Here is a 27,500-nt window from a genome sequence, read left to right as displayed (position 1 = left end):
CCAGGGAAGACTGGCTGGCAGCAGGAAAGACTGCACCAGGGGTGGAGGGGCTAGTTACCCTTTTCCATATGTCTGTGAAGCAAGCTCCATGGACTCCCTAACCTAACTACAAGCAATATAAGGAAGAAACAGCCCGGCGGTCCACCGAGAGGCGGGATGAAAGATGGACCAATCAGGACGGATAACACGGAAACGACTGGCACAACAATGACGAACGAGCAGAGGATCCTCAGAGAATGTGGCTGTGGGTGGGCCAAGGAAACAGCCTGCGAATACACCAGGGAAAGGCAAAATGCGGTGGTGGCCGCAACCAGATGCAAGCTTGCACTGCAGAAGCAGATCAGACAAGGAGGAATCTTAGCCAGGTTGAGCACCACAGTGCTATTGATCCCACCATTGCAACTGGTCAGAGAGAGGAGGACCAGCCTTCCCAGCAGGACATGCAGCAACAACAGTACAACCTGCAGCACAGTGAAACACCAAGTAGAGAACCCACAAGAGGAACATCAGAGAAGCTTATCCAGAAAGCCAAAGTGAAGTGGCCAAAAGCCAACGACAAAGACTCCTGGAGCAGCTTCGATTTTAACTTATGCACCACCCTCCAAAGTGCGCTAAGAGGCAGTGTAACTTCCAAACTAAACATTATGGGAGACATTATCTACGAAGAAGGGAAAGAGCGTTTTGGATTGATGCCACAGAGGAAGATCGTTCCCAAACAGAGCGGGAGACGGGAGAGGGAAATCCTCCAGCTCGTAAAGGAACGCCGCCTCTTACGCAAGCAGTGGAGGAAAGCCAATGACCAGGAGAAAGTCGGCCTGAAGAACCTGTGGGACCAGATCAAAGTAAGACTCACACAACTGAGGAGAGCTGAAAGGATCAGGAAACGCAGAAGCCGCAGGGAGAAAGCAAGGGCAAGCTTCTTCCGGGACCCCTTCAAGTATGCTCGAAGCCTGCTAGAGGAAAAGAAGAACGGGACACTCCAGACCAGTGAGCAGGAGTTGGAGGAACACATCACAGTCCAGCTCAGTGATAGCCAAAAGGACCTCCCCCTCGGATCACCATGGCACGTACCTCGCCCACCTGAGCCTTCCTCGCAGTTTGACACCAACCCCCCGAGATGGGCTGAGGTTAAGCAAGTGGTTGAGCGTGTGTAGCACCCCTACTGTAGGATAGCAGGTTAGTACAACAATTAAGATTACTAGGTTATTGGCTGTATAATTGAGAGACTCGCAATGAGACGTTACGTACTTAGTGGACCACAGAACAACTGCTGGCAAATGTATTGCACAATAAAAAACTATAACACATGAACAGTGTGCTTTTTAAATTGTAAATACCCCCCAAAAATAAATAAAAATAGAGCTCTGTTGCAAAAATTCAAAAGTAGCAAAATAGAAGAAATGTCCTTTTTAAATTGTCCTTACAAAAAGTAAATTCTACCCGGGTAGTAATGAATTGAACACTGTCTATATTCCTTGGTTGGGAATCCTTAGTTCTATTGTAATCCGTTATTCCATACTGATTCGGTTCGATACTTGCGACTCTGATGGTGGATCAGTTCAGTTATAGGTCGCTGCAGAGTGTGGAAACCGATGCAGCTGGCCACACCACATCCAAACGCTCCCTCTCCGCAGACTCTCACTCACTGGGACTGGCTCGCCATCATAACTGAAGTCCAGTTTGGAACCAGACTTCAGGATCATACAAAAAACCAATCTGCACATAGCAGTACAGAATGTAATCAGTTAGAATACTCTTTTTACTCTTAGTTCTCTTCCATATGGTACCATATTAACTTCAATTTTAAATCAATAAACACAGTTACTCATTTTAACCATTTAGTCATGGACATATGAATACTGGTCGGTTCACACTGTACTCCATATAAGTCTGTAAAACTTTAACAGCAGCATCAAATCATGAAAACTATAGTAGCTTCACCTCTTAAGACTTCAATGAATGAAATGAGTTACATCCATTTAAGGATGTTTTACCTTTTTATCTTTAAATTATGAACTGTGAATTATCACTTTTTAAACCATCACAAAATAAAATAAATTATTATTTAACTGAAATCACATTTTGGTCATCATGTATTATAATGGTTATCATTTTAATTGTATCAATTTAATAAATGAAATGTATCAACAGTTCCCCTTTAAGCAACATGACGAGGGTGCTTTTAGCAGCATGGGAATGAATGCAGCTCCTCTGCTCACTGCTAAGGCTGAACACAGTAACATTAAATAAACCTCTCTTTTACACAAAACGAAAATACAATAAAGTTATCCAACTGCAACATGCTAACATGTCACAAGGCATTCTCTCAAGACATCATATTACTCCAATTGGTTTTGTACATTTTAACTCTGTGTCTTGTTATCAAACTCCTCTCCTTAGCACTAACAGGATGGCTAGGCTAACAGGCTTGCTAGTAGGCCTCACTCACAAAGTAACACTTACTGGAGTTCTCAGCAGCACAAAACACAGCAATCCAGCTCCCACTGGAACCAGGCTATCGTATGCTGCTTTTCCAACACTCGGTTTGAGAAGTGACAAGTATTTTAACTTATAAACCTTGTCTTTGTAACACAACGTTATGACTCGTGCCTTCACTCTTTGACGTTCAGTGAAGGAATGTCTGGAATGAGAAAGGTGCATGCGACCTCTACTGGCCAACATGTGAATAACGTGCTGCATGTATCATTAATTTAACCCTGTAGTGACCACATGACTTTGACACATCAAGTTTAACATTTTTTTTAAGTGACCAAAGTGACTTTGGCACACCATAGATTAGAAATGAATAATAGGAGAATATATTAGTGACACTATATTTCCATATGGGTTACACACTCCCCCCTTAAGTCAGCATGAGTCCCTTCATGTGCTATAATATCTTGACTCAAATTGCTATAACCTCATGACTGTCGTAGTCACCTAAGGAAATGAGTGCGTGATTGAAACTGTCTAGAAGACTTTGAGCAAAAGAGATGAAGGGTTTACCCAACTGTGGGTAGTTCAATCGGTCTGGTGGTCGCCGTGACCTTATAGATTGGCGTACCATATTGCCTTCCCTACAGTCATCAGGTAAGTCGGTTCCCTTGGCTTGAGTATCTTGAGCTTCTGGAATTTCAGTGTCATTTCCCGGTTCTCCATTTTCATTACTCTCCAACTGGTGATCTCCAACCACTTCAGGAAATTCCTTTTATTTTTCAACTGGCAACGCAGGCTCATTACCAGCAGAGGACTCCACTTGTGACTGGGTTTGTAGTGTCTCCCCCACTTCCTTTTCTGTGGGAGGATTGTCAGCTACAACCAGCTGTTTAGGGATGTTATAGACTTTTGTAAACCTCTTCCCAGTGAGAGCTGAGGTTTCCTCGGAAAAGACTGTGTACTCCTCTTCAGACTCAGAACTTTCCTCTTCTTGGACCTGAGGAGAACTTTGTCTTGTCCTGGGATGACGAATCGGCCTTGGCTGATTGGGTTCCTAATCCTCGACTTCAACCAATTGCCCGCATGGCAGCAGAAGATCCCTGTGTAAAGTGCGGACTGGACCATCTTCATCCACTGGCTGTACCTTGTAAACAGGTAAGTCTCCCATCTGTTGTAAGACACTGTACACAGCGGATTCCCACTTGTCAGCGAGTTTGTGTTTGTTCCTCAGACGGACATTTCTCACCAGTACTCTATCTCCCAATTCAAGTGCAGACTCTCTGACTCGTTTATTCCACTGCTGCTTATTCCTCTCAGCAACCTTCTGGGAGTTTTCAATGGCTGTTTGATAACTCTCCTCCAGTCGAGACTTGAGATTTCGCACATATTGGAAGTGAGATACTGGTGTTCCTTCCCTGACGGGTAGGTTGAATGCAATATCAACTGGAAGCCTGGGTTGTCTCCCAAACATTAACTCATAGGGACTGAACCCGGTGACCTCGCTTCTGGTACAGTTGTAGGCATGTGCGAGTGGTTTAACGAAATCACGCCAGTGACTCTTCTCTTTTTCTTTCAGAGTACCCAACATGCCAAGAAGCGTGCGGTTGAACGGCTCAACCGGGTTTCCCCTCGGGTGATAAGGACTGGTTCTCACTTTCTTGATACCGGCTATGGCACAAAGTTCTTTAATAGTGTGGGATTCGAAATCTCTTCCCTGATCACTGTGCAAGCGTTCAGAAAAGCCGTAGTGAACCAGGAACTGCTCCCACAGACACTTTGCAACAGTAGTAGCTTTTTGATCTTTCGTGGGTATGGCTACCGCGTATTTTGTAAAGTGGTCTGTGATGACCAGAATGTCCTTGGTATTGTGGGAATCAGGCTCCAGTGATAGGTAGTCCATGCAGACTAATTGCATTGGCCTATTTGTCTGGATACTGACCAGCGGTGCTGCTTTCTCAGGCGGAGTCTTCCTCCTAACACACCGGCCACAGGTTTTGACCTTGTGCTCAACATCCGCAGCCATTCATGGCCAGTAGAATCTTGACCGTACTAAGTCAATGGTACGGTCTATGCCCATGTGTCCCCTGTCGTCATGGAGACACTTGAGTACAGTGACTCTGAGGGACTCTGGAAGAATGAGTTGATAGATTGTTTCCTCTTCACATTTCCGCTTCCTGTACAGGAGACCGTCTCTCATCTCAAGGCGTTTCCACTCCTTGAGCATCAGTTTGAGTTCAGGAGAATTAGGACCGATGTTCCGAGGTACTGGGCCTCCAGATTCCAACAGATGAATAACATGTTTGATGGCAGGATCAGCTTCCTGTTGTTCTCGGATGTCATCCTCACTGAAGATGGGTACCGTCACATGACCTAATAATTCTTCATCACCGTAGATGTCTGGAACAGCGTCGGCGTTAAAAGCTAGGGATTCAACCAACGTGATGGAAGGTAAGTTGTCGGTTTCTCTTATCAGGTGTCGGTGACATAGGGCTGTAACTGCATCTTCAGGTAAGTTTAGATGGTCAGGTGACGATGATAGATGATGTGAGGTGAACCGCTTTATTCTCTCTTTTTCTTCCAGTGAAGCGTCATCCTCAACCAGCATTCCATGCGGTCGCCTGGAGAGACCATCGGCGTCTTGATTGCTCTTTCCAGCCCTGTACTTGATGTTGAAATTGAACGTAGAAAGGGCTGCTAGCCAGCGATAACTGGCAGAATCTAGCTTAGCTGAGGTGAGTATGTGAGTTAACGGATTGTTATCCGTTACCACAGTGAAGTTGTTACCATAGAGATAGTCCTGGAACTTCTCTAGGATTGCCCATTTTAAAGCTAGAAACTCCAGCTTGTGTGCTGGATATCTTGCCTCACTAGATGAAAGGCCCCTACTGGCATAGGTGATGACCCTTGATAGGCCATCCTGCTCTTGGTATAAAGCAGCTCCTAAACCAGTAGTACTGGCATCCGTTTGCAGTGTATAGGGGAGCTTTGCATCTGCAAACCCCAGGATGGGAGAAGATGTGAGCTTCTCTATGATGCATTCAAAAGAGTCCTGACAAGCAAGTGTCCATCGTTCTGCGAACGGCTCTTTTGGATTGAAATATTTCCCTTTACATGTCGTCATCTTCTGGCCTTTTCTGAGAGGTGGATAGCCAGAAGTGAGACTGTTTAGTGGCTTCACTATTTTAGAATAGTCCTTGACAAAGCGGCGATAATAGCCGGCGAAGCCTAAAAAGGACTTCAATTATTTTAGGGTCTGTGGCCTTGGCCACGTTTTCAGTGCAATGACTTTCTCGGGATCAGTCTCGACACCATCTCTTGAGACGATGTGCCCAAGATAACGTACAGACGTTTGGAAGAATCTGCACTTTTCTGGAGAAAGCTTGAGACCATATTCTCTTAGCCGTTGAAGGACGTGCCTCATGTTCCTCCAGGGAGGCAGAGAACACAATGAGATCATCAAGAAAGACAAGCACCTCTTTCAGGTTAATGTCACCCATGCATTTCTCCATTAGGCGCTGAAATGTACTCGGCGAATTGGTTATCCCCTGGGGCATACGGTTGAACTCCCAAAACCCCAGGGGACAGACAAAAGCAGCCTTGGCTTTGTCACTCTCTTCCATACCAATTTGGTAATATCCAGACTTGAGGTCCATTACGGAAAACCACTGTGACCCGGTGAGGGCGGAGAATGCTTCTTCGAGGTTTGGTAATGCATAAGCATCCTTTATGGTTTGCGTATTCAACTTACGGTAATCGACACAAAGTCGGACATCACTGTTCTTTTTCTTTACAACGACTATGGGTGACGAGTAGGGTGACTCGGACTCACGTATCACACCAGCTTCTAGCAGTGTTTTAAGGTGTTTCCTCACAGCCTCATAGTCATTGGGATGTATGGGTCTAGAACGCTGTTTAAAAGGTGTTTCGTCTTTGAGCTTGATACGATGCTTGACTTTGGTGGCATGACCAAAATCAAGGTCATGATGTGCGAACACATCAGAGTAACCATTGAGCTTCTCTGTGACTCTGGTTTTCCATTCCTCTGGTAGAGGAGAATTGCCGAAGTCAAATGTCAGGGTGTTGTTTGTGGACTGATTTGGAGAAAAGGTTGCACTACAACAGTTCACAGTATCTGCATTCTTGTCAGGTAATGGACTTTTTTCAACAATCTTATCAGGAACATGTAGTTTTGCGACAACACAGTTTGTGGGTAGTGTTATGTCATGGTCTGTCTCGTTTCTCAGCCAAACAGTCAACTTGTGCTGAGGCTGCTGGAGCAAAGTGACAAGGCAACAGTCAACGAAAATGCCACCAGGTAAGACAGACTTTCTTGGCTGTTCCAGAACTGCCAATGTCTCCGTATTTGCAGGATTGACTTCACCTGGCCTTCCACAAGGACTTTATCATGTGCAGTAATAACTTGCTGCGGTTTCCCTTTGAGTGTCATTAGACCTATTTTCCCAGTGCTCTTTAGCTTTTGTCTAAATTCAAGTGCACTGAGGATTTGTTTGTAGCCATGAACAGTTGAAGTGGTCTTTTGAGTGTTGTATTGGCACTCTTCATCATATAATACATCAAGTAAATTGGTCCCTATTAGAACAGGCAGGTCACTGCTGGAGCGTTGATCAGGGACAACTAATGCTAGAGTGTTCACTTCGGGTGCAGTGTCAATAAACTCTTTTGGCAACCTAATACTGACTTCTACATAGCCCAAATATGGGACGGACTGACTATTAGCACCTTCCACATCAAGAAGATTGAATGGCTGGATAGGCTGTTCTGACAAGTGCTCTGTGTAGAATGAGTTTGAAATCGTGGTCACCTGAGACCCTGTGTCAAGAAGGCAGCTACACTTTACACCTGACACAGTCACATCACTGATGCATTTGTTGCCAATTAAACCTTTTGGTATTTTAGATTGGTGCTTGGTTCTGTGAGAATAACTTGAAACATTTTGTTTGGAGCTTGTGTTAGTCTTTGTTCTTGTTTGCTCCTCAACAGGAACATGATTTATAAATCCTGTTTGCTTTGTTCGTCCCACAGCTTTTGTTTCTCTTTGAGTTCTTGGCGTTTAGCCTCAACAACCTCCGGGTTGGGCTCGTTGGGACAAGCTGGCGCTATATGTCCATCTTCGCCACAGTTAAAGCAATACCACGCTCGTGGTCTCTTTTTGCCTCTTAGGACAGCCTCCGTCTTAGGCTCTCTTTCCTTGGGTTTCTTTTGCTTAGCTCCCTTGGAGGTAGCCATTGTGGAAGATTCATCCACGGACGCTTTCAGGTTTGCCAACTGAGCTTGAAGTTGTGCAAGTTGTTTTTGTATTTTCTTTGTACTCTCATTATGGTTGTCCTTTACAGCAGCGGCTGCTATGTCCCTCTCATCTGTATCAGAGTTGTACACGTTCACATTATTAGACTGCACTTTAGCTTTGTGAAATCCAACATGTTGCTTCATACGACGAGATCTGGCAGCCTGCTTGTCTTCCTCCGTCCTCACTAAGAGCAACAACTTAGAGAACAAGGGTGGAGCATCCTTCTGCAGTTGGGACAGCTGAAGATGTGTGATTAAATTATTGTTGAAACATCCCCTGCAGAACTGTTTCAGCAGTTGCCGGTCTGCGTCGCTGGCAGGAATGCCATTCCTCTTTACTACTTTGCTCAGTATTAACTGTAGGCGATGTAAATAAGCAGAAGCCTTTTCACCCGGCTCTGCGTCGGTGGTAAGGAATGCTGCAAAGAGCTCCTCAGCATCATCCACAGTACCGTAGGCTGAGTCAAGAACATGCAAATAGTCACGTGGGCTCGACTGGGGCCCAAGATGCTTTACAACATTTACAGCTGGAGGAAGGAGACTTTCTACAATCCTTCTGACCACTTGCTCGTCAGGGATTGTGGTATCGCTGAAGTACAACTCGACATTACTACGCCAAGTGTCATAATCGACTTCCAGGCTGGGGCAGGGAGTTTTCCCAGAGAAAGGCTTCAACCTGGCATGGTGTGTTGACGACATGTCACTGCTCTTTACAATATGCTCCACGACCATTCTCTGCACCTCAGGTGTGTTAATTTGGTCAAGTGGTAGCTGAAAGGGTGATCTGGCACCACTAGGCAGGGTTTGTTTAAGTGGGACCGCATTCATATTTAGAGTGGACTGAGTTGGGGTTGGGACAGATGCCTGTTCAACTCCACTCTTGTGAGGAGTAGACGAGGGGGTTTGGTGCTCAACCTCCTCATCTCGTTGAGCTGGCCGGCTTTCTTGAATTCTGGCCAACTCCTCTCGCAGTACTTTCTCAAAGTCTGTGCCACTCAATTTTGCAATGCTTTCCAGCTCACAGAGGTAGAATGTGGTTATGTTTGAACCTGCATTAGCAGCATAAACACTAGATAAGAGCTGCACATAGTGTGTAATTTTGTCATCTGAAGAAGGTCTGTATATGGTAAATCACGTGCAAGAACACTAACACCTTCCCCAGATTTAAACTCAACAATAGCAGAATTTGGGAATTTAGCATCGGAACTGTCAATTTTAACCACTCTTTCAATGGACCCATATTGATTCAAAAAGTCAAATACCTCCTCATCTACTTCAGTACCAGACATGCCACTGACCAGTACTGAACTGGGTACCTTAATGTTTTTTGTAGACCAGTTGATCTGCCGTTTCTTTTCTTTTCTCTTCTGCCCCCCTCTCCCTTGTGGAGGGGGGCGGAACAGGATGAAGTGCTGGCTGTCCAGAGTCGGGACCCGGGGTGGGCCGCTCGCCTATGCATCGGTTGGGGACATCTCTGCGCTGCTGACCTGTCTCCGCTCGGGATGGTCTCCTGCTGGCCCCACTATGGACTGGACTCTCACTATTATGTTAGATCCACTACGGACTGGACTTTCACAATATTATGCTAGACTCACTCGACGTCCATTGCATCCGGTCTCCCCGAGAGGGGGAAGGGGGTCACCCACATCTGTGGTCCTCTTCAAGGTTCCTCATAGTCATTCACATCGACGTCCCACTGGGTTGAGAGTAGGGTTGGGTATCGAGTATCGAGTATTGATTGGAACCGGGACTAACTTTCCGATTCTCCCGGAATCGTTCAAAAGTTTACATTTCGATTCCTAGTTTCGATACCCAGTCCGCCGACCGGAAAAAAAGAATAAGTCCGCCGACCGGAAGAAGAAGCCGCTGAACACCAACGAAGAAGCGCCCACCGCCGGAAGTGTTATCATAGCCGAGCCTATGTAGCCGAGCGAGTCAGTCAAGCATGGATAGCGGGCGTCGGTGGTCGAAAGTGTGGCTTTACTTTACTAAAAAAAATGAAATATCGGCGAAATGTAACACGTGCGACAGGACTATTTCGTGCTTAGGAGGGTGCATGTCGAACATGATGAAGCGCCTCCGAGTTCATGGAGTACATATAAATGCGTGTCCCGTCTTCGACGCGCTGCGCCGACTGTCCTCCTCTGCCTCTTCCTCTGGCTTCGACGCCCAGCCTGGCACCTCGGTGACTGCACCGCATTCCGAATCCGGTAAGTAAAACAATATATATGCAATAAATAATGTGTTTTGCGCCAACGTTGAGGCAGCTAACAAATTAGCCCGCATATTTTTTCATAGGCAATTTACAACCTGCTAGCCAGGCTCCGCGATGTGCTCTTTCCTGCAGCATCATACACTTATGTGTAAAGGTGTTTTCATGAGGTTTCCTGCAGCATCATACACTTATGTGTAAATGTGTTTTCATGAGGTTATCAAAAATAAAGCTCTCTTGAGGAAAGTGTACCCCTGGGAAAATGTATTCATAATTTATAATATTTATATTCAAGTTCATAGATTTGATATTCATATTCTAGTTGAAAACAGCCCTGTGAGGAATTTATAGTAAAGTTCATAAAAAGTTAATATAATTAAAATTGATGGAGAATGTCAGACTATTTCATTCAGAAAGACTGTAGGTTAGCTAGCTCATTTAAAATATCCTAAACTTTTTTTTTGACCCTGCCTCTTAAAAGAATCAGAATCGAGAATCGTCAGGAATCGGAATCGAAACAAAGAATCGGAATTGTTCGAATTCAAACGATACCCAACCCTAGTTGTGAGTTTTTCCTTGCCCTTATGTGGGCTCTGAACCGAGGATGTCGTTTTGGCTTGTGCAGCCCTTTGAGACGTTTGTGATTTAGGGCTATATAAATAAACATTGATTGATTGATAATTTGTGTGCAGAGTCAATGGAGTCCTTTATAATGTGGGGGGTCCTCCCCCTGAATTCCCCTGTGTAAAGTTCTGAGGTGTCCCTACGGTCTTCTGTGCTGCCTTCTTCTCTCTTGGCACTTGGTGAAGGCAGTTGCATTCCTCCCCCTCTGTTTCTGCCGGCTGGCTTCTATGTATTGTCTTGTCTATACTTTTAAGAGCCTCTTTTTCTGCGCTATCCTTTGAAATCTAAACATGGAATTAATAAGCTGCAGCAAATGACAAAATCTTCTCGACGAGGAAAAAAAAGGTTCGGGGGAGCCCGGCTGCCCTGACAGAATGATCACTGCAGGCTATGTGAGAGACTCTTTGGAAAGATGGGAGAATCATGTGCGTCTCAGTGCTTTCCCTCGAGGATGTGGAAGACATCTATCTATTTGCAACTGTGATCGCAGGGCATCTGTTGATTGGGCTGGGCATTGCTTTGGTGTATTGTCAAATTTGGAAGACGATGGTTGCCGTCGTATTGGAAGGCATTGGTCTGGCTGTGGGAACACAGACTGTGGCAATTTCTGAACAGAATCGAAAGTTGGACAACATCATTAAAAGGCTTATTGAAATGCAAAAATGTATCAAATTGAGACCCAGCACGAACGATGAAATCAGACAAGCCATTGAAATGTCTACTTGAAAAACAACAATCGTTATCTATGATTCGGCTCCTTCGAATGGCCTTGACGCTGCTCTCAACAGACAAAGGCTGTTCTGAAAACACCCCTGAAGGACAGAGTGATAGCCGCTCTGACATCCCTTCCTCCTCCAATAACACCTAGGAGTTGAACATTGCTCGTAATGCATGCAGAGAGAGACTCCAAGCCTATAGACACAACAATACTACACACTGAACAATAGGCATAAGCACACACACACACCCCACCCCCCTCTCCACGCTTTTGCTCCACCCTACAGGTATGTTGGAACACGAAGCAGCGCCCTAGTGGCTGGCAGCTTCTGGCCGGATGTTTGCCCCCGTACCCGTCGTTGCAAGTCTCGAGTTATACGTTGTAATATGTATATATGCTTTCTATTAAGTTCTTTTTTCTCACTCCAGACTGGGCCCCCTCAATAGGAGCCCAGTCTGAGAACAACTTTTTTTACTCGTCCTCCCCCAGTGTCTACCTTTTTCCCACCTTTTACGGGGCGCTGTGAGTGGTGACCCATCAGCATTTCTGCTCTGTAACCCTGCACAATGTTTGTTTGTCCAATCTTGAATGGGTTTGCGCTGAAAACAAAATTGTGTGTACCCGTGCAATGACAATAAAGATCATTCCATTCCATTCCATTCATCACCCTCTGCAGAGCCTTACTCTTCACCACAGTGCAGCTCCCATGCCATACGCTTGTGCAACACAGATGGAGCTCCCAAGTCCAGCTTGCAATAGCTTCCAGAGGAAGTAGAGTCGTTGGTGGGCATTCCTGACCAGACAGTATGTGTTGGTGCTGCAAGTAAGGTCCTTGGTTATGTGCACACCCAGGTACCTGAAGCTGGAGACCACTTCCACAGCTGCTCTTTCGATGTAAAGGGGAAGAGGGGGGCCTCTGTCCCTTCTAAAGTTGACCACCATCTCCTTGGTCTTCTTCACATTGACACAGAGGTTGTTTTCTCTGCACCACTGCTACAGGTGTTCAGCCTACTGTCTGTATTCAGACTCATCAATGTTAGTGATATTCTGTGCTGTGCCGTCCGTCAACTTTACCATAAGACAGCTGGGGTGTCTCACCGAGCAGGCATACATGAGTAGAGTTTTCAGGAGGGAGGTCAGCACACAGCTCTGCAGAGAGCCAGTAAGTTTGGAGGGTGATGGAGGAGGAGACGGTGTTGTGAATCCTGACAGTCTGAGGTCTATTGGTCAAGAAGTACAGGACCCAGTTCTTCATGTGGGACTTACTCCAAGAGAGGAAAACTTCTGCACCACAGTCTGTGGGATGATGGTATTGGAGGCTAAGGAGAAGTCCAGGAAAAGCAAGCGAACATAGAAGTTTCTGCTCACTATGGAGCTCGTGGGGGCGTGGACAATTGTTGCAGTTTTTAGGCAGGTGGGGACAGATGCCAGTGACATTGAGGTGTTAAAGATGTCGGTCAGCACCTTAAACAGATGTTGTGCACCGTGTCTCAGTACCCGCCCTGGGATGTTGTCGGGGCCTGCAACTTTGCGGTAGGGTTGATCCTCTGAAGGGTTTTTGAGATGGCCGTAGAATGTATTGAGGGCATCTGGCAAGGAGTGGTACCCTGGACATTGTGCATCCCTAATGTTGTAGTTTGTGATGCACTTAATGCCCTTCCACATGCTCTGGGGATGGTGTTGATTGGCTTTCAAACACTAAAAGACATTACCATAAGCAGATGTTATTATCCTCCAAACGTTGGTAACATTGTAAGAACTGACTTACACCATTTATTGGATGGCAGTTGTAAAGGCTATGGCTCATACTATTACATAAGGTATACAAATGACAGAAACGAGACTCATTGTAGTCTCGTCATGGCTAAGTCAAGGGTTGCACCCTCAAAGATCACAAGCATCCCACGATTAGAACTCTCAGCTGCAGTAATATCAGCCAGGATGAGTGCCATGTTAAAGGAAGAGATTGAGGTGGAAATAAACAAGGAGTTTTTTTTACTGGACTGACCCTCATAGAGTTGAATTAGCATATATAAATAATGAGGCACGGATGTTCCATGGATTTGATACTGATACAAATAATTGGAACTACGTTGACTGTTAACGTTATGTTTGCGTGCCTCTCAGTTGTCGTCATGTTATCATGTCATCAATTATATAGGTGAAAATGACGCTGATTGGCCAAAATGTGCGAGCAAGTTGCAATTATTGGACAAAGTTGAGACGCTGCACATAATTTGCATTGAATTGAATTGTTTGAATTGGCACAATTTAGACAAAGTAAATTTCTGGAGAGACGATAAATATGTAAGAAGAAGCAATAAAAGGGTTCTGTAAAAACATGGATACTTCACCAAATATCTTGGTGTTAGGGGGTCTTCATAAGGTTCTACACTGGTAACTCGCTTTTAATACGCAATATGATTTTCATATGATTTGTTTCTTGGCAAATATATTTCATCACCATTTTGCCCTGATTTGGTCTTGGTTATCGTGGAATGCAGTGTCCAAACAAAAAAACTACATGTTGGTGAATGTTAGGGGAATATTTTCCCTCCTTTTTGGCAGAATAAGAGCATCATAAGAATTGGCCTTTATGTCGCAAATGGAATATAAACACAATGAATATACCCTGTGTTATTTATGCACGCTCACACACATTTATCATTCTTAATGATGTTAAGCGGTAAAGGCCGCAAAGAGAGAGAATGTGTGTGGTAAGCACATACGTTAAGCTTCACTTTTAATTCTTAAGTTAAGGTTCAGTCATTAAAAAAACTGCTTAATCTCCTGATAGCTTGTTCGCTCTCTCTCCAGGCCTAGAGTCTCCGATTGTACTTACTCCTATTTTGTAGAATAAAATAGTTTAACTTTAATTCTGGTCACCACTCATCATTTTAGACAGCCTTAAAAAAACTAAAGAATCTGGCGGGACTATCCCCTCCTAAAAGGGAAAAAACCTAATATGACTCAGTCTTTGTACTTTTTTTCATTGAATACTACTACAAAATAATTCACCAAGTGGGCCAACCATTTTATAAAGAAGGTCATTTTGCTCACTGCAGTCTTTGCTGATTAAAGTCTTCAATAAAAGATTAAATGTTCATTTAGCAAATTCATTCATATGTTTTGTGTGAATGCTTTTCAGCATTTCACTTACACTATATTGCCAAAAGTATTTGGCCACCCATCCAAATGATCAAAATCAGGTGTCCTAATCACTTGGCCCGGCCGCAGGTGTATAAAATCAAGCACTTAGGCATGGAGACTGTTTCTACAAACATTTGTGAAAGAATGCGCCGCTCTCAGGAGCTCAGTGATTTCCAGCGTGGAACTGTCATAGGATGCCACCTTTGCAACAAATCCAGTCGTGAAATTTCCTCGCTCCTAAATATTCCAAGTCAACTGTCGGCTTTATTAAAAGAAAATGGAAGAGTTTGGGAACAACAGCAACTCAGCCACAAAGTCGTAGGCCAGGTAAACGGACATAGAGGGGTCAGCGGATGCTGAAGCGCATAGTGCAAAGAGGTTGCCGACTTTCTGCACAGTCAGTTGCTACAGAGCTCCAAAACTGTGACCTTCCAATTAGTCCATGTACACTACGCAGAGCGCTTCATGAAATGGGTCTCCATGGCCGAGCAGCTGCATCTAAGCCATACATCACTGAGTCCAATGCAAAGCATAGGATGCAGTGCAGTGGAGACGCGTTCTCTGGAGTGATGAATCACGCTTTTCCATCTGGCAATCTGATGAACGAGTCTGGGATTGGAGGTTGCCAGGAGAACGGTACATTTCGGACTGCGTTGTGCAAAGTGTGAAATTTGGTGGAGGAATTATGGTGTGGGGCTGTTTTTCAGGAGTTGGGCATGGCCCCTTAGTTCCAGTGAAAGGAACTTTGAATGCTCTAGGATACCAAAACATTTTGGACAATTCCATGATCCCAACTTTGTGGGTACAGTTTGGAGCGGGCCCCTTCCTCTTCCAACATGACTGTGCAAAGCAAGGTCCATAAAGACATGGATGACGAAGTCTGGTGTGGATGAACTTGACTGGCCTGCACAGAGTCCTGACCTGAACCCGATAGAACACCTTTGGGTTGAATTAGAACAGAGATTGAGAGCCAGGCCTTCTCGACCAACATCAGTGTGTGACCTCACCGATGAGCTTTTGAAAGAATGATCAAAAATTCCTATAAACACACTCCGCAACCTTGTGGACAGCCTTCCCTGGAGAGTTGAAGCTGTAATAGCTGCAAAAGGTGGATCGACATCATATTGAACCCTATGGGTTAGGAATGGGATGGGACTTCAAGTTCATATGTGAGTCAAGGAAGGTGGCCAAATGTTTTTGGTAATATAATGTAAGAGTATTCAACACAACTTTTTCAAATCTATTTATTGTGTGAATGCTGAAAGCTAGATTATGAAGCACAGGATAAGATGTAGATTTTCTTTGTGCAGGTACATAAGTGAGTGCAGTCTTGGTGGTAAGTATGGAGGGACGGGTATGGGGGTGTCACTTGATAACATTTGTGCAGTTCGGACACTAAAGCATGAAACCTGCCGATTGGCTATTAATAGGTCATAACCACCTCTAACATCTCTGGTATCCACTAATTGGGCATGTGGGCTTTGGGTTATAATTTAGGACACATCGTCAGTTGTGTTTCTTTAGATTACAGTGTGATTCGGTCTTTAATCACGAGACACGTTCACTAAAGGCAGACAGCTACAGGTTGATCAGACCTGAGCCTGCGTCAATCAAATTAGTCAGGAGCGTCGCATTGTTGAATAGTTGACTTATCAAGGGACTCTGCATGGCAGGGGCGTCCTTTTTCTAAGTCAAGCCACAGCTGATCGCAAACAAGGTTTGCGACTTAGAGGCCCAGCACGGGTCTTTTCTCCTCATAAATAAATACAAGTAATTGAATATCTTAACTTGGCACTATCTTGCTAGCATGTTCATATTAGCATGTTAGTATTTAACCATTCATTACATGTGACATACTTCTTAATAATTTAAACTATTTCCGCATTTCAAGATTCATACAGTACAATAATTCAATATTCAAACCATTTTTGCATTTAGTCTCCATATTTACATTACATTCTTTCTACACATTTTACATGTGTTGCATTTTAGTGCAGTGTCAGCTCTTCAACGTTCAAGCTATTCCTAAATCTATTACATTGGTTTCGACATTTATTCAACATTTCAGTTCAAATGTGTCCACCGAAAAAAGACTTTGATCACTGAAAACAGTGCTTCAGAAACCGGATGCTGTGATGTAAACAAGACGCACGCGGTTGTCTGAAGCAATGTGGGCGTAATTTTAATATATCCCAGTACTTGCAGACAGTAATCTATAAAATGTGCAAATATTAAGAGGACAATGGTGGCTTTCAAGGAGAGAAAGTCCAACTGGAGCAGCAGCGCAAAGCAAGTGTGACGTCAAGCTCGCTGAAGCTCGCTTTTCGATGCAGACATCCAGGGACAGCAGTAGAGTCTTTAAACACGAGTACATTTCATAATAACACCAAAAAAAGATGCTAGATTTGTTGCTAGTCATTTTTAGTAAAGAAAAACACACAAAAAGTTTCTACACTTGAAAAATTATCAAAAAAGTATAATGTACAATGAGCAGCAACAAGTGAAAATAGAGCAAAATAATAATACAAAAATATAAGATAATACTAATATAAAATACAGATTTGATTTAAATGTATGTACCGTATACATTTTTTGAGCTTTTTTTTCATATAGCAAATTATACGATGACATCATGGTGACCACACCCCGACATGTATCATGGCAATCAACAGGTAACCCGGATTATTCTCTTTACAGGCATGTGATTTGGACTTAATGAAAAACACTGAAAATAAGCCAGGGTCCAGGGCCGTTCCATGCTTTTTGTTTCTGTTATAGTGGATTCTGCCTTGGATTTTATAGCCAATTTCAGTCTCTTCGAATCCCTCTCCACTTCTAAATGCTCCAAATGCAAAAATCATGCTAAAATCATAAAGAGTACAAACAATGTTTATTCTTTTAGCTAACTTCCTTTATCTGAATAGCCATTTGTGATTTGTAGCATAAAATAACAAATATATTGCAGTCATGTTGTTTATGTTTCACAATGATTCAACTATTCAATGTCAAAATATAAACAGTAGAAATAATGAACAAAATGTCAGCTACTGTCTTATTCTAAAACACCAATGAAAATGAAATTTAGCATTGACACGGCTATACTGTAACAAAAGTCATCACAATCATTTGTGTTCTTAGATGTGTACTCCACGTCTTCCATGTCGAGAGCCGTTTAGAATTGGGCTTACATGGTAAACAACTAAAATGAATGTTTTGGGCATTGTTTTATCCAGATGCATACATTTGTCCAAATGTGGCAAAGTACACGCATTGTGGGTTTCCTGAACATCGTCTACATTGGTAAAAGAAACATTTAAGGAAGAGAATCCTTCTGCCATCTTCCATAGTTGTTTTAATATAAAAATTGCCCACTTCATTTGGGATGTGCATGTCTGTTGTGATTTCCCTTCCTGGTTCGATGACCCGCCTTATCTTGCCTCTGATTGGCCTGTCCGTAATATTTTGCCCTAATCTTAACCAATTGACTCATTATAGTAAACCAACCAACCAATCATGGATTTTCTTATACGTAAACCAACCAATCATCATTAATGTTTCTCATATATGTTGTCCCCTGCCCGTGGAGTTGTACTTGTCCATTACTCTCTTTCTCTTCTCCCTCTCTCTTATTCTGTAGCATGTAGCTTAGCTAACCACTACATGGGTCTTAAAAGAGCTAAGCTATGGAAATCGCTACTTGTTTAAGAAGTAGCAAAGCTACTGGCAAGCTACTGGGAAATGTAGTTCGATTTTTAAGTTAAATATTTTTAATGGAAAAACTTAAGTTTTTACCGTAAACCAGAATGGATTATCAAAAACCATACTCATTATGGGAAAAACTTAGTTGTTGGCAGGTATGGCAAGGAGACCGATCAAGATTTTAACACACACTGTAGGACGGAAAAAACAAAGAAAAACTGAAAATAATGTATTATATTTTTACAGAGATAAAAAAGACGGATTCGGACTATGGGCTTAAAAATCACATGCCTGTCTATAAAATATGTTTTCTGTTCTTGTATTTTGCTGTCTGGAATGGATTCAATACGAAGTGACTGCGTGGGTTCCCTCCGGGTACTCCCACCTCCAAAGACATGCACCTGGGCATAGGCTGATTGGCAACACTAAATTGGCCCTAATGAATGAATGTGAGTGTGAATGTTGTCTGTCTATCTGTGTTGGCCCTGTGATAAGGTGGCGACTTGTCCAGGGTGCACAGCTCCTTCCGCCCAACTGCAGCTGGAATAGGCTCCAGCAACCCCCCCTGACCCCGAAAGGGACAAGCGGTAGAAAATGGATGGATGGATGGATGGATTCATTGCATTTGCATTATTGCTTGTGGGGAAAAGTTGCTTTGCTTTTTGTACAATTGCATTTGTTGAACCTTTTAAATCTGGTTACAAAAAAAACAGATACCTCTGTATAATGTTTAACTTGTTACAAGTGGATTTGATTGAGTTATTGAATACAAACCAAAAGTGTAAATATTTAAATTGGCAGAAGAGTCACTTTGAACAGGAACAGTTGGAACCTGAGGACATTAAAGGCCTACTGAAACCCACTACTACCGACCACGCAGTCTGATAGTTTATATATCAATGATGAAATCTTAACATTGAAACACATGCCAATACGGCCGGGTTAACTTATAAAGTGCAATTTAAAATTTCCCGCCACACTTCCGGTTGAAAAACTTCTTTGGATATGACTTATGCGCGTGACGTCACAAAATCCACGGAAGTGGTTGGACCCCATCGGACCCGATACAAAAACCTCTTGTTTTCTTCGACAAAAATCCACAGTATTCTGGACATCTGTGTTGGTGAATCTTTTGCAATTTGTTTAATGAACAATGGAGGCTGCAAAGAAGAACGTTGTAGGTGGGTCGGTGTATAGCGGCTGGCTGTAGCAACACAACAAGGATTACTCACTTGGATAGCAGACGCGCTAGCCGATGCTAACCGGCCACCGCACGGATGATCGGGTGAAGTCCTTCGTCGATCGCTGGAACGCAGGTGAGCACGGGTGTTGATGAGCTGGGCAGATGATGGCTGGAAGGCGTAGGTGGAGCGCTAATGTTTTTATCATAACTCTGTGAGGTCCGGTTGCTAAGTTGCTAAGTCAGCCTTAGCGTCGTTAGCAACAGCATTGTTAAGCTTTGCCAGGCTGAGATCTATTAACCGTGTAGTTACATGTACATGGTTTAATAGTATTGTTGATCTTCTGTCTATCCTTCCAGTCAGGGATTTATTTATTGTGTTTCTATCTGCATTTGAGACAGATGCTATCACGTTAGCTCATGCTACAGAGCTTCGTCGATGATGGGTGTCCTTCGTCGCGCCGTCGATCGCTGGAATGCAGGTGAGCACGGCTGTTGATGTAACCGTGTAGTTACAGGTCCATGGTTTAATAGTATGGTTGATCTTCTGTCTATCCTTCCAGTCAGGGTTGTATTTCTTTTGTTTCTATCTTCATTTTAGAACGATGCTATCACGTTAGCTCAGTAGCTAAGTGTGTCACCGATGTATTGTCGTGGAGATAAAAGTCACTTTAAATGTCCATTTCGCGTGCTCGACTCTCATTTTCAAGAGGATATAGTATCCGAAGTGGTTTAAAATACAAATCCGTGATCCACTATAGAAAAAGGAGAGAGTGTGGAATCCAATGAGCCAGCTTGTACCTAAGTTACGGTCAGAGCGAAAAAAGATACGTCCATCACTGCCTCTCTAGTCCTGCACTGTAACGTTCCTCATCTAGGAATCTTTCATCCTCGCTCAAATTAATGGGGTAATCGTCGCTTTGTCGCTCCGAATCTCTCCCGCTCCATTGTAAACAAAGGAAAATTGTGAGGAATATTACCTCCTGTGACGTCACGCTACTTCCGGTACAGGCAAGGCTTTTTTTTATCAGCGAGCAAAAGTTGCGAACTTTATCGTCGATTTTCTCTACTAAATCCTTTCAGCAAAAATATGGCAATATCGCGAAATGATCAAGTATGACACATAGAATGGATCTGCTATTCCCGTTTGAATAAAAAAAAATCATTTCAGTAGGCCTTTAAGGTATAAAGGGTGTTTTCAGTGGGATGGTTGTTGTTCTATAAAGTGGATATGAGTTCCATCCGCCTGAAAACCAGTGTCCTCTACAGTCAGCATTTGTGTTGTGCATAAGAGGGCTAGTTAGTTTCCAAAATGTGACTCTAACAAAATAAATACACCTTTAAAAAGGGTGATGGTTTTCAGCAAGTTAATGCATTTTTGTGTGTAAAGATACAATGGTGGTCTCACTTCATTGTGGGGCAGCCCAGCAGCAGAGAAAATTGGGATCTTCTGTCCTCTGGCAATACTATTCATGCCATCAATAGCAGAGATGCCAGTCTGGATCATTTCCTCTGGGTAGATGCGGCACTGGGGATTGATGGGTTGGCCTGGAAAGCAAACAATGCACTGTCTAAAACACTGACTGGAATAACACATTTTATGGCGTGATCACTGGAGGTGGGTGTAATAATCAATTTATAGATGCATTGCAATTCAGGCATGGACAATTATAAAATGGATTGGTAAACGTCAATAATCAATAATCGATGTATTTACTGTACATAAAGTAATGCAGACAGTTCTAAAATGTGGCTGACTGCAACGAGCCACCTCACCAACAGATCTGACCAGCTCCTTTATTATAGGGCACTTATGTTGCAGTTTTGCACACATTTATATTAATCTAATAAATGTAATGGGAATTAATTTACCGTTTCTTATCACAAATGCACTGTTTTAAAAGTTGCAAGTGATAAACACTTTTTTAGTCAAATTAAATAATTGTAAAACTGCATCGATATACATAAGTTAAAAGAAGCATCAACAATTGTATTTTAATCTAATCGTAGCTCCTTAACCGTAATTGAACTGTAAGGTACCCTAAGAGTCCCACCTCTTGTGAACACACAGGCAAGTGTGCGGCCTGATTAATGACATGTGAATTGAGCAACTGGGCAAACCTAAATAAACTTTAAGTTTATGTAACGTAGCACAATTGCCACCTGCAATGTATGATTTTTTGCAATCAGAGAATTAGCATATTGTGAGGACACCACAACTACAAGGGAACTTAGTTAAGTAGACAACGCTCTGATTGGCTGACTCCTTTGACAAAAGCGGTTGTCAATGTACAGTAACCGAAATTATTGTTTGCATATTTACTTGTGACTGTGCAGAAAGTAAGTAGAATGTGTGATAATAAATAATGTTTTAACCGTTTGCTGACATGTTTTTCATCCTTGAGTGTAACATTTAAATGGTGCATTTTGTTAGTTGTGGAAAGAAGGATGAAAGAACGTCTGAGGAGTTTTAAATCATAGAGGAAAATATATTTTCTTCTACGATGAAACTTTGAAGGTAAATTACAATTCCTTTCCTTTGTATATGCCCATCCCACCCTTCTTTCTTAGATTGTATTGTGTTTTACAAAAAACAAATCTGTTTTTGCAAAATCACGCCGGTGAAAATTAAAAAGTTAACAATGCTACAACACATGTTGACATAAACAGATCATCATACTTGCCAACCCTCCCAAATTTTCCGGGAGACTCCTGAATTTCAGTGCCTCTCCCGAAAATCTCCCGGGACAACCATTCTCCCGAAAATCTCCTGATTTCCAGCCGGACAACTATATTGGGGGCGAGCCTTAAAGGCACTGCCTTTAGCGTCGTCTCTCACCTGAAAAGAAGACTATTATATATGTCTCCGTTATCCATAGGTTTATCTATAACCCATAAAGTTGGCAGGCACGGAGCTATTTCTCAGCGTGTGTTTATTCCAGCCGGCACGTTAATACACTGACACACAACATCCGGATTCCCATCATGCTTTGCTTCAAAACTACGGCAAGTTGTAATTTCCAAAATTTCCAGTCGGACAAACAATATTGGGGGCGTGCCTTAAAGGCACTGCCTTTAGCATCCTCTCACCTGAAAAGCAGACCATTATATATGTCTCCGTTATCCATAGGTTTATTTATAACCCATAACACGGTGGCCGAATGGATATAGTCACTCATGAACGGTCAGAGAAGCACAAGGCGGCGGCAACGCATTATTATGGGCCACCTTGCAAGCAACATTCCGTTCTCATTTGCGGATGTTTTCAACAAATTCGTGAAGGATATATTCCCCGATTCAGAGATCGCTCGCCAGTACTTAAATGGCAGAAGAAAAGCTGCTCAAATAGTGAAAGGTAAGTGTTTTTTTTTTTTTAAGAAGCAGCAAGTACAGTACAATTAGTAGAACAACTGTGTTTTCATTACTGTTTACTGTACTATATATATATATATATATATATATATATATATATATATATATATATGTAAGAAATACTTTAATTTCAGTGAATTCTAGGTATAAATATACCCCTCCCCATGTTACTGTGAGGAAGTTGCAAACAGCACCTTTAAGTGATGGTCGACATACTCAGTGTTGACTTAACACAAGTTCCACTCGGTATCATTTCAAAAGGTATGTTAAACTCTGCAGGTGGCTCTACTTGAAGTACAGACGGCTACAGATCAATTTTAAACTAACTAATCCCGGCGGGATAAGGGATGAGTACCTTTCACATTTGAACTGATACAGTACCGATTCCTAGCCCCTTAGAATCAATACCAGTACTCAATACTAGCAATTATCAATACGTTTGTTTGTATTTATGTGGTAATAAATGTTTTAACTTGTTTAATAATAAAATATATTAAACAAAATGTAGTCACTTTATTCTTATTCTTTTTTTCAATATAAAAAAGGTTTATCGTGATATAGTTTTCGGCCATATCGCCCAGCCCTAAGTACCCCTATAGAAAAAACTGCTCCAACAATGACGCCATCTTGTCAGTGGTTCATACAGCCCTCACCCACCAAGAGAGCAGAAACTCTTACAGACCCTTGTGCAGAAGCTCCCCTCTCTCGGACCGAGCTCCACATGGGTAACTTGGTCCTGGACTTCCTGAGCAATAGACCTCAGACAGTCAGGATCCACATCATTGTATCCTTCTCCATCACCCACAGTATTGGCTATGGCTCTACTCAGAGTTGTGTGCTGAGCTCCCTCCTGTTCACTATGCTGATAAATGACTGCTTGGTGAGACACCCCAGCTGCATTATAGTAAAGTTTGAGGATGACACAGGAGTAGTGGGATGCACCCCGAACAACGATGAGTTTGAATACAGACAGGAGGCTGAACACCTGGAGCAGTGGTGCAGAAAAATCCACCTCTGCATCAATGTGAAAACCACTAAGAAGATAGTCTTGGACTTCAGAAGGGACAAAGCTCCCCATCCTCCCCGAGCAGATGTGAAAGTGGTCTCCAGCTTCAGGTACCTGGGTGTGCACATAACCAAGGACCTCACCTGGAGCACCAACACATTCTGTCTGGTCAGGAAGGCCCACCAGGGACTGTCTCTCTCAGTCGTCCTCAGACGAGCTTCCATCGAAGTCCGCAATCCTTCCTGTTCTCCATACACCCGGCCAGCTCCGAAGAGCTTTCATCTCCCACATCTTTCTTCAGGATGTCCACGTACATTAGGACGGGACGTCCTCGCAATCGATGCCCGTGCCCCATAGGTTTCCCGGTGTCTGTGGCAGTGGCCGGCCAGCCTAATTCTCCTTGCTGCTACCTTCTTGCTGAGCCTCGGCAGTTGCCCGTATAGGTCCTTGTTGGTGATGTGGATGTTCTGGTCCACATTCAGAACAGCTCGTAGCATTCTGGTGTAGCACCCATCTAGGGACTTATGCAGGGTGTGTGTCAGGGTCCAGCTTTTGCAGACATACAGGAGGACAGACTCCACACCGACATGGAATAGGCTCAGCTTTATGTGTTGGAGGAGATTCGAACACCACACTAGCGCCTTCCTGACCTTAAGGTCCTGTTCTGTGGAGTTCCTCCAGGAACCCAAGTATTTGAAGTCATTGACCCCTTCTGATGTTGTAATTGGTGGGTGGTCCATGTGGATGTTAGGTGATTACCTCAGTCTTCTTTGCATTCAGTCTGAGGCCAACTTTAGCACATTCCACCTCCATTCTGTTCAGGAGTTCCTATGCCTGCTCCACGCGGTCACACATCAGGCAGATGTCATCTGCATAGTCTAGGTCTGCCAGGGCTACTACAATGTTTCGTCTAGACCTCCTTAGTATAATTTTGTAGCCAAGCTCCTGCTCCCGTTGGCTCCCCTTGGTCGCTTTCCTGAGCACATAGTCCAGTGCTATGATGAAGAGAAAGGGGACAAGAGTGTCTCCCTGCTGCACCCCTGCTAGGATTTCGAACTCCTCGCTGATGCCATCCGTGGTTACCACCTTGGCTCTTGTGCCCTCGTACATGGCCTCTATGGCCCAGAGTAGATTGGGGGGGACCCCGTAAGCCTTGAGGATTTTCAACATTATGCCTCTACCTATTGAATCAAATGCCTTTTAGAATGAAACACAGCACTGCTGTCAAGGTGTTCTTCTTCACCTCCTCGGCTCTTCAGTGATTCTCCTTAAGAGACTTTCTACCGTGGCCCTTCCCTTTCTGAAGCCATTTTGGTTGTCCCTCAGGTGTGGGTCAATGACGTCCCTAATTCGGTTTAGTATCATGCGGTTGTACATCTTCGCTATGACAGGCTAATGCCACGATAGTTGTCTGGCTTCGACAGATCTCTAGACTTGGGAACTGGGTTGATGGGCTTGATGTTATCTATACAAGTCTGGTTGCAGATCTCCAGTATGATGATGTTGAGATCCCAGTTTTGAAAACTGACTCTACTTCCTCAAGAAGCTACGGCGAGCTAAACTTTGGAGCTCAGTCATGAGGAGCTTCTACAACTCTGTGGTAGAAAGAAAGCTCTGCACCGGTATCACTGTGTGGGATGGCAGCTGCAAAGCGGTGGAGAAGAAGGCTCTACAGAGGGTGGTGAAAGCTGCACAACTTCCCAACACCTTGGAACTTTTCACATAGAGATGCAGGGGGGGGGGGCAGGGGAGGCCTCAGCATCATGAAGGACTCCAATCACCCTCCACACAAGCTCTTTCAACCCCTCCCCTCAGGCAAGTGGCTGCAGAGCATAAAAAGTAAAACCACCAGGTTCAGAAACAGCTTCTTCCCTGAAACTGTCAGACTGCTGAACGCTAGCCGTGCTCCATTGTCTGCCGCCGCACTCCCCACCCGTCCCCCCCAACTCCCCATACTGACTGCACTATTTCTTATGTATTAATTCATAGATCTTTCCGCACAGCATGTTTAGCCAGTTAAACTTGGTCCTTCCGCTTGTTAAATGCCTTATATTATTTTCTATGTATTACTGTTTTTCTATATTGCCTATTTATTACTGTTTTTCTTAATACTGCCAGGACCTGAGTCCAAATTTCTTACTGTATATGTGAAAATGTGTTTACAATATGGAAAATAAAGCTCCTTGGATCCTTGGATCCTGGAATTTTTAAGCACTGGCAACACTTTTTTTCCTTGTAACAAATCTCTTGTTCTCGTTAGCATTAACATTAGCCATGTTTTGCTAGGCGTTTGAATCTCCGCTAAGGAAGTAAGGGGGCTATAGAAGCTTATGGGGGTGAGAGATGTGCCAGAGCAAGAAGAGAAAAATGTAGCTTTTTTTTAGTTTAAATAGTCCGCAACAAAAAACTCGAATTTAGTGATACAAATCTGTGTATCGCCCACGCCTCGAACAAAAATATCAAAATATGGTTCCGTTTGATTTACCAGTACCCGGTAGTGCCAACGGAATTCTTTTGGTTATTATAAAAATACCAAATATGGTAATCGGTACTCATCCCTAAGTGCGATAAATCTTTCCTAATATTTTCCACTCTGTTAAAACGACTTAAAAAAGGTAATTAAAACCACTAAAAGCAAGGTGTGACTTTCTCTAGAATATATGACAAGCGTCAATGTTTCTAGTCAACTTATCTGGCTGTCAAAAATAAAATAAAATTTAACTTAACAGATTTTCTGGAAGATGCGGCGACATCCTAATATAATGGAAGTGGAACTGAATGGTAAGTGTGGCAAGTACCTGTAGTGTTGACCAAAGTCATTCAAAGTTTAATGCAGATTATGTTTATTGCTTCGGTGTCTCATTTAGAATTTTGGGGAATTGATATAGCTGGAGAATGTGCAAAAAAGTAAAAAAAAAGAATGCTAGACATGAGAAAAGAGAGGTACCCATGATGTCCAGATAGTCCTCAGCCAATACACTGGGTCCACGGTCGATAGGTTTGCCTGAACCATTGAACACTCGCCCTGAAAAACAATAGTTTCCTCTGTCAGATTGGTCAGAATATGTATATATTTTTTCATAATATTTAATCACATCTATTTTGTGTCAGACTCCAAACAGATGGGAGGGCTCTGATCTGATCTAATGTAGACATACATGCAAGTCAATACATGGACTACCGTTGGCTTACGCTTTAGAACACATTGAATAATAATTAGGTCAATATTAGATCAAATTGTAGCTCTAAAATCATATTTACATTACTCTCATGGTGCAATTAATCAGTTAAAGGGACAAGAAAAGACTACAGAGAAAACATGCAAATCCACATAGCATACCAAGCATATCCTCTGAGACTGGCGTACGCAGGATATCACCAGTGAACTCACACGCAGTCTTCTTGGCATCGATTCCTGATGTTCCCTCAAAGACCTGAACATCAAACATAACGTTACCTTAAAAAAAATGCCTTGGTGATTCAGAGGTTGAATCTTTTTTATGACGACGATGACTGCAAAATAATCCACACTGGGGAAAAAAAGTAGCATTGATAAAGAAAGTGAAAACACTACTGAATTCAAGAAAGAACTCAGAATAAATTATTGAGGTGTCTCTTCCCTCCACTCCCACCTCTCTGATCATTGTCATCTAAACCAACAAGAGTGTTAGGAAAGGATGGTCAATTTTCATTTATACATTTCATTCATTTGTATTTTATTGTTTTCTGCTTAAAAAACTAACTTTCTCTATAAAATGTGTTTTGTCTTCATATGGGGTTGTATACAGTTGGTTAA

General features: G+C 43.1%; 1 protein-coding gene across 1 annotated transcript in view; it reads right to left on the bottom strand.

Moving 5' to 3' along the window:
* The window catches only part of atp6v1ba (ATPase, H+ transporting, lysosomal, V1 subunit B, member a), a 147,060-nt gene that overhangs the window by 66,479 nt on the left and 53,081 nt on the right, over positions 1–27,500 (bottom strand). Inside the window, exons 4-6 of the mRNA XM_062058913.1 lie at positions 27,045–27,138; positions 26,652–26,729; positions 20,735–20,874 (exon numbers count right to left, since the gene is read on the bottom strand). Coding sequence (XP_061914897.1) covers positions 20,735–20,874; positions 26,652–26,729; positions 27,045–27,138 — 312 coding nt within the window. The remainder of the gene's footprint in view (positions 1–20,734; positions 20,875–26,651; positions 26,730–27,044; positions 27,139–27,500) is intronic.

Source organism: Entelurus aequoreus, linkage group LG09, assembly GCF_033978785.1.
Source record: "Entelurus aequoreus isolate RoL-2023_Sb linkage group LG09, RoL_Eaeq_v1.1, whole genome shotgun sequence".
NCBI classification, from domain to species: domain Eukaryota; kingdom Metazoa; phylum Chordata; class Actinopteri; order Syngnathiformes; family Syngnathidae; genus Entelurus; species Entelurus aequoreus.
This window is presented reverse-complemented; position numbering and strand designations above follow the sequence as displayed.